The following is a 7,509-nucleotide window of genomic DNA, read 5'->3' on the forward strand; positions in this document are numbered from 1 at the left end:
ATGAACGTGTGGCAGTAGTATTTTTAAATTGTAAAAAAAACAATCAAAGTCTGAAAATCTTAAGATTTGTCATGATGTGATGATATAATACGTGGAGGCTGTGGAAAAAAATTGAGAAGGTTTTGCACATTTCATCATGTACGATGATTACAAACCGAAGCATCTCAGAAGAAGAATAGTAACTTTGAGAAGGATTCGATAAAATTTAGAGTCGAAGTGACGGTCGAGTTCGGTTTGACTACAAAACTTTTTGTATAGTCAGTAGAAAATCTATATTGGTTCGTGTGAAAATTTGGTATTTTTTTGAAACTGTTGGATATTTTTTAATTTTTTTTCAAAAAACGTTTGCCGAGTGTCGTACGTTGGACACTCGGCAAAGAAACTCTTTACCGAGTGTCCACGTAGGACACTCGGCAAACCAGAATAAGTGCCCGGCCCCCTCAATAAGTGCCCGGCCTCCTCAAACTCTCCCGGCCTCCTCAAACTCTCACTCCCCTCACTCCCTCCTCTCTCCCTCCTCTCTCCCTCCCGCCGCCGCCCGCCGCCCCCCGCCGCCGCCCGGCATGCCACCCGGCGCCCCCCCCCCCCCCCCGCCGCCCGGCGGCCCCGGCCCCACCGCCCGCCACCCCGCGCTCCCGGATCCGCCGCCGCCCGCCCGACGCCCGGCCCCCGGATCCGCCGCCGCCCGTCCCCTCCACCGGATCCGCCGGCGCCGGGGCCTGAAGAGAAGAGGAGAGGATGGTGGCGGCAGCGGCGGAGCAGGTGGCGGTGCATGATTTTTTTTTTCAATAATTGTTCGCCGAGTGTTTTCTGGGCACTCGGCAAAGTCTTTGCCGAGTGCCCGACACAAAACACTCGGCGAACCAGTGTTTGCCGTCAAGATTTTTGCCGTGTGTCGTTTGCCGAGTGTTACACTCGGCAAACGCTTTGCCGAGTGTTTTTGGGGCTTCGCCGAGTGCCCCTAGCACTCGGCATCTTCCCAGTTTCCCGTAGTGTAAGACACACTTTGTACCGGAAAATATCGGTGTTTTATTTCAAAAAAAAGATAAACATATTACATACCCCACTCCAGCGTTACTTGTGATATAGTAGTACTCGTACATTCTGAAATCTTGCTCCATTCGTGACGCTCACGTACTTGCTTGTTCAGGGCCCTCGTACATTCTGAATGGAGCGAACAGTGTTTTTTTACTCCTGAGATCTGAGTACAGAGTAACGTGGCAAATAATTCGGTACGTTTCCGGTCGCCGACAAGGCTTGAAGGCTGGCATTAAACTTGCTGTGAAGCTCTCCTGATCCTCCCTACCATGGCCACGCCGCCACGGTGCGTCTAGCGGCTGCAGATGGAGCTGAGCAGCCCACGTACCATGCGAGACCTAGCCTGCCTTGTAACACGTGCCCCGGAAATTTAAGGCTGCGTCGTCGGCCGTCGCCGTCGACCTACCACCCCCCAACATGCACCCACACGTAGTACAACTCTCTCGATGGAGCCTTGCTCAGCTGCTTCACCGGCCGGCTGGCCCGGAGCTATCGGAACCCTCAACCTCGCATCGTCGTCGCATATAAAAAATCATTGTTCGCTCCTTTCGTGAGGCCCTGAAGAAGCAAACGCCAACGATCCTCCTCACCCGGTCATCGTCGACCTCCTACATACCCAAAGGCCAAAGAACACCGGCCGGCCGGCGCGGGGACGACGTGCCGGGCATGGGAAATTGCCAGACGGCCGACGCGGTGGCCGTAGTCATCCAGCACCCACCCGGCGGCGGGGTTGGCGGCGGCCGCGTCGAGCGCGCGCACGGCGCCCTCTCGGCGGCTGCAGTCATGGCCGCGAACCCCGGCCACTACGTCGCTGCGGTCATCCCCGGTGATGATGCCGCGGCGGCAGCAAGCAGGGCGAGGAAGCGGCGGCTGAAGCTGCTCCGCCCCGACGACACGCTCGCGCTCGGCGGCGTCTACCGCCTCGTCAGCTTCGAAGGTATATATATTATGCCCGTGCAACTCTCGCATGTCCTCCTGCTTGGTTAATTCTGTTCAGTGTTCATGGGCGACCATTGGCAGAGGTGCTGAGGGAGTTTGTCTCCAAACGGCACGCCACGCTGAGCCGCCGCATGGTCGTCGCCACCGCCGCCGCCGACGCTCAGCGGCCGGAGTCGGACCGCTCGCTTGCCCAGGAGCAGGTACGTGATGTGTGGCTATCTCCATTACTGTTCTGGTGTGGTGTGGATGATGGACACTGCACCTGCCGAACCAAATTGAACTAGCGCGACTTACACTGGGACCATGCGTTCTGATTGCGAGTTCGGCGTCCTTTTCTTGCTTTAATTTTCACTTTGACCTGCACCAAAGTGTATATTACAAAAGGTTAATTCCACCCACTTTTGGGGTGTCCAATGACCAATTTCCTCGTTATAAATAAGGTCTTTTGCATACTACTATGTGCAACAACTAAGTTTCCCGTTAGATACACATAGAGGGGGTTGTGAGTGACTTATCAACTTAATTAAAGGTCTCTTTTCATGCTGAATAAATAGGAGGAAGAGCTTCATCGTGGGGAAGAGATAGCGATACCCAAACGTCCTGTAGGTAGACGCGCGATTCTCCACCGCCGAGACGAAATGGGTCACCTGAGGAGCAAACAGGGGATGAGCATGGCAAACAAGGTAGGGAGGGGCCCATCTTTGGAGGACAGATATGATATATTGATATGCTGCTTTCACCCATAACATAGGCATAGTGCTCTCCACAAAATCATGGGGGTCGTCAAACATGACTAGTCAGTGGTCCACCCGTAAGACATGACAAGCGCGCTACATCATGGGTGTGTTTGGTTGGTTGTATCATTTGATTCATGTATGAAATGATTCAAAATAATAATGATCCTTTTGTTTGGTTGGGTGAATTGGACCAACTCATCCAGGATGAGGTCATCCCACTTAATACATTATTCTACTAATTAGAGTGAACCATATGGTACAAGCAAATTGGTTGAACCACCTCATCCAGGATCATCCATGCATGCATCATGTAGTGCATGCAACCAAACACACCTATACGTACATCACAATGGAGTTTCGTTTCACCAAATCAAAGAAATAGGCTACTTCAAAGATCTCCATGTCTAATGTTAATCGTAATGTATTGCTCACATAAATTTAAAAAATCTAAAGGTTCATTTTGACAAAATTAATCCAGATTTACATTTCGATTGTTGTCTGTCTATTTCTAACCAGTAAAGCTGATTTCATTTTCAGGCCCAGCTGCCAAGTCCTGATCAGGAGGCCACTTCCAGTCCACCTGATCCGACCGCGAACGACCTCCGTCCGTCGGATCTGGAGCCAGACTTCAGCGCTGCCCTAGTGATGCTTGGCGGCCGGTTGGGCCTCGCTCGGCATGGACAGTGGAGGCCCGCCCTGCCGAGCATTGCAGAAGGGAGCGTTGCGTGCTAAGAGCTTGCTTGTATTTGACATGGCTCATTGGCTCCTTCTGCTTGTTGGTGACTTAATTTGTGCTTAGATAACACGCGAGGAAACTTTGTATACTTCCATCACAGACTGCTTTTAATCTCCGTTTTGAAAAAAAAAATCAGCAGGTGGCATAATGAAATACGTACTCATCAACTAATAACCAGAAGCCTGTGTCAGTCTTTGTGAGGATAGAGATGTCGTTTTTCTAAAAGGTCAACATGACTACATTCCATGGCATTGAGGCTTGGTTGATCAGGCCTTTCTACTTGTTAGCTTTAAGTTTATATTTTAAGTTACTCAGGAAGTTTTGAAGTTATTTAAAACAATTGTTTTTTCTGAAATAACTTTAAAATTTGTTTTGTTAAAGGACTTCGAAATTCTCTTTGTCAACTATGATGTAAACTAATTTATGAATTACTTCATCCCGCAATAAGAATATTATGTATTTTCCACAATTTTAGAAAAAAAATGTGCCCTAAAAATCAGCATAATCTTCAAAAGAGCCTAATTTGGTGAAATTTGGTTTTATTTTTTAAGTGCTACATATGTTTTTTATGTAAAATAGGTTCATCTCCATCTGTTGTACCACTACAAAAATTTAATGAATTTTTGAGGCAACTTGAAAGCCGTTTTGGTTAAGAAAACAGGGTAGAGAATCCACGGGCATGTATTTTGGAAATTTCCTAGATAAGATCTAATGTTTTTCTTTTGCTAACTTTTCAATATCCAAATGCTGATCTCAAAAAAGAAAAACCCTTACAGTTCAAGCCCGAAGTCATCTGATCTCATATGGCCTTTTATCTCGTACGGTTCAAAAGCTGTCTAAAACGATGATTTTCTAGGGTCGTGATCCATATTCGTAGAAAACATTTCAGTTCCAAATTCTCAAGAGAAAAAGAATCACTTGCTGAAATTGTTTGGTTGGCCGCCTGAGCAGCTGAAAAGATAAGAAAGTGGTGGAATAGACCAATATACTTTTGGACATGTGATGCTTTTTTTTTTCTTGAATGATAGCTGCCTCATGCCCACCAGCCCGCCGGCTAGAGCTAGGGCCATCCCTAGGCAGGTGCAAGGTGTGCACCCAATAGGGCCCCATTTATAGAGGATCCTAAACTCTTGATCAGTGTCAATTATGTCATTATTTAGGCTATTAACTTAGTCGTATGTAGTTTCATCAATTAAAAATTATTCACAATCTTCCCATTTGCCCCTCTGTCTTTCTTATATAGTTTTATACATATCTTATTGAAATTAAGAATAGAAAAACTTTGTAAGTTGTTCAGATAGCATTTTGCTTCAAATGGAAAAAATATTTTTTTACAAGCATCAAGGTCTTAGTAAGTTGCTGTCAGTTTTCACCGCCAAACCATTAGCCTCTTGTATTAAGTAGATCATGTTTTGCAAAAGGAAAAAAAAGGTTTGATAGATCTTTTCATCCAAAAGTTGCTACTTCTCTTGCAAATTATACGATATATTTCCATCATGACCAGGGACTACACAATTTTAAGGCGATGCATTTTTCCTATAGGAAGCATGTAGGGGCTCCTTTTATAAGCAAAATAACATTTTTTTTGGATGTTACATGTATTTACTGGTTTTATAGGAGGCTAAAATTTATTTTAGCACATGGCCCTCAATTTTCTAGGGGCGGCCCTGCTAGAATTTTTTTTGCTGTAGCATGTAGTTTGTTGCTAGGCATCTCTTTCAGGCCATCGATTTTGAGAGCCTAGGGTTAGATTGAGCTGCCTGGGCTAGCTGCGTGGCATCAGGGTTGCAACCAAATAGCCACTGCCAACAAATATTGTGGCGGTCAGTATTGCTGCTCGTGCGTCAATTCCCCGCTCTCCCATCCCTAACGTCCCTCTTGGTCTCTCCGAAGACGTTGTGGCTTGCAAGCACTACCACTAATGCTTTGCTATCGAGATTCAAGCTCTGCTACATGCAAGGGCGGATCGACCATTTTGATGTGCAATAGTTTTTCAAGTCCCAAGGGGAAAGTGCTCTTGGTACAAGAGGAAACTAGACTGATGATCATTAGTGTTATAAGAAGAGGAGCACGGAGAGAGATGGGTTGCGAATGTAGCATCCATTTTCTTTTTATAAAAGAAATATTTATAGTATTGTAAAAGAAAATAAATATTTGATGGCACCACGAAAAACATTGGTTGAGATGTGTTTTTGAAGCCATCGGCTGATCCCGTTAAAGGTTGAGATGTGTTTGTTGGGGGCTCCTATCTAGCTTTCAGAAGCTAGATAGGAGTTGTAGCTTCTAGCCCATTCAAGGTCCATCTCCATCCTCTTCTTCCTCCTCCAGCCAACCCACTTCCTCCTCCTCCTCCTCCTCGGCCAGCGGCAGCCGCCCCGCCCGCCCGCCCACCGTCCGCTGCTGCCCCCTCGACCCCGTCCTTCCTAATCTCGCAGCTCGTTGCCCCCGTCGCCAGCCGTAGCCTGCTGGGGATCCAGCCTCGCCTGACTGGCGGTGCTTTCCGGTCGCCTCACCTCCACTGCCAACCTACCGGCCACCATCGCCAGGCCTTCGCACCACCCCTGACCCCTCCTCTTCTATGGCCGCCATCCATTGGAGACCTCACCCCCAGCAAACCCCAAATAACCCTAATCTTAACCCGTCACCGCCTCGACCACCGCCCCGGTTGGTGGCGACCTCATCGCTGGCCGCTCCCCCCACCTCCTGCCTGCTCCTTCGGACTCGACCCTCGGCAGCACGAGAGGCGGCGATGGCGTGGGGAGGCAGCGTGACGCAAGAGAGAAGGAAGAGGGAGAAAGAGGAGAAAGAGGATCGACGGTATTCAACGCGCGCATGAATCTTAAAGTGGTGGAAGGCAAGTAACTATTTGATTTCCAGAAGTTGGATATGAATACGAACTCGTTTGGTTGGAGGGAGTTGATGAGAGGGAATGGGAGTTTAGGGGGAGGAGACTAAAAGTCCCTTGTTTGTATTCTTAGATTTTGATAGCAAGGGGTGAAAACCATTGCCTTTTTCTTTGCAAATCCTTGCTGGTTAAGTGGAGACCAAAAGCTGCAGGCAAGGGGTGAAAACCATTGCCTTTTTCTTTGCAAATCCTTGCTGGTTAAGTGGAGACCAAAAGCTGCAGGCAAGGGGTGAAAACCATTGCCTTTTTCTTTGCAAATCCTTGCTGGTTAAGTGGAGACCAAAAGCTGCAGGCAAGGGGTGAAAACCATTGCCTTTTTCTTTGCAAATCCTTGCTGGTTAAGTGGAGACCAAAAGCTGCAGGTACAGATCTCTTATTATCTTTTCATTTCTCTTTTCCCTTGATATGCCACCCCGTTCTAGATTAGTTGCTCCATGAGATCAGATCCATGTGCCTAATCTAAGAATGTCTTGTTACATTTTGCTAGTGCGTGCATTAATATTTTAATTTTGCATGCTTTTTCTTACATTTGTCCTATTGGTCAATGTTTCATTCCCTCTGGTGCGCACGGTTGAATTTTAAGATTAGAGTACGAAGTCATCATCAAATCAGCATTATATCCTGATCGATTTATTTTCATAGTATCTTTAGGATAATCAAGCAGTACTGTCCAGATCTACACATCTTTATTTTACCAATTGTACATGTGTTCGTAAATATATTTTGAGTTCTTTGGTTTTATAGTACACATACACTGAATGGAGGGTGATTTAATGATTGTCAAAATTCATCACGGAGGTTCCTTTTCAGAAGAAGGAGCACTTTCTTACAAAGGAGGCGAAGTGTCAAATTTTAGAAGAATTGACAGTGAGAGAACTTGGCCAAAGAAGTAGGCTTCCAGAATGGAGATGAAATTTTTATACAATCCCTGGCTTTGACATTGAAAATGGTATTGATCATATTCACAATGATCAGTCTGTTGGAAAAATATTGGCATATGCAAAGAAAAATGGCTTCATTGAGCTATACATCAAGCCTCATAAGGCACAAGCTGCTCCTGCAAATCCAAGTGCTGGTCAAGCAGCTAGTCGACATAACTCTGCATAGGAGGTATAATACTCACTTTTTGTATGCATTCTTGTTTCTTGAGTGTC

General features: G+C 46.6%; 1 protein-coding gene across 2 annotated transcripts; it reads left to right on the top strand.

The window, feature by feature from the left end:
* The first annotated feature begins 1,360 nt into the window (after positions 1–1,360).
* Positions 1,361–3,701, top strand: LOC117839656 (uncharacterized). 2 transcript variants are annotated; one of them, XM_034720047.2, is made up of 4 exons: positions 1,362–1,975; positions 2,059–2,177; positions 2,532–2,660; positions 3,252–3,701. In XM_034720047.2, the coding sequence occupies exons 1-4, from the start codon at positions 1,705–1,707 to the stop codon at positions 3,444–3,446; spliced, it is 714 nt and encodes a 237-aa protein (XP_034575938.1). In that variant the 5' UTR covers positions 1,362–1,704; the 3' UTR covers positions 3,447–3,701. The 2 variants fall into 2 exon arrangements, with proteins under 2 accessions (XP_034575937.1, XP_034575938.1); XM_034720046.2 differs by lacking the exon at positions 2,532–2,660 and having other exon boundaries at positions 1,361–1,975.
* Positions 3,702–7,509: the final 3,808 nt, after the last annotated feature.

This window comes from Setaria viridis, chromosome 9 (assembly GCF_005286985.2).
Source record: "Setaria viridis chromosome 9, Setaria_viridis_v4.0, whole genome shotgun sequence".
NCBI classification, from domain to species: Eukaryota; Viridiplantae; Streptophyta; class Magnoliopsida; order Poales; family Poaceae; genus Setaria; species Setaria viridis.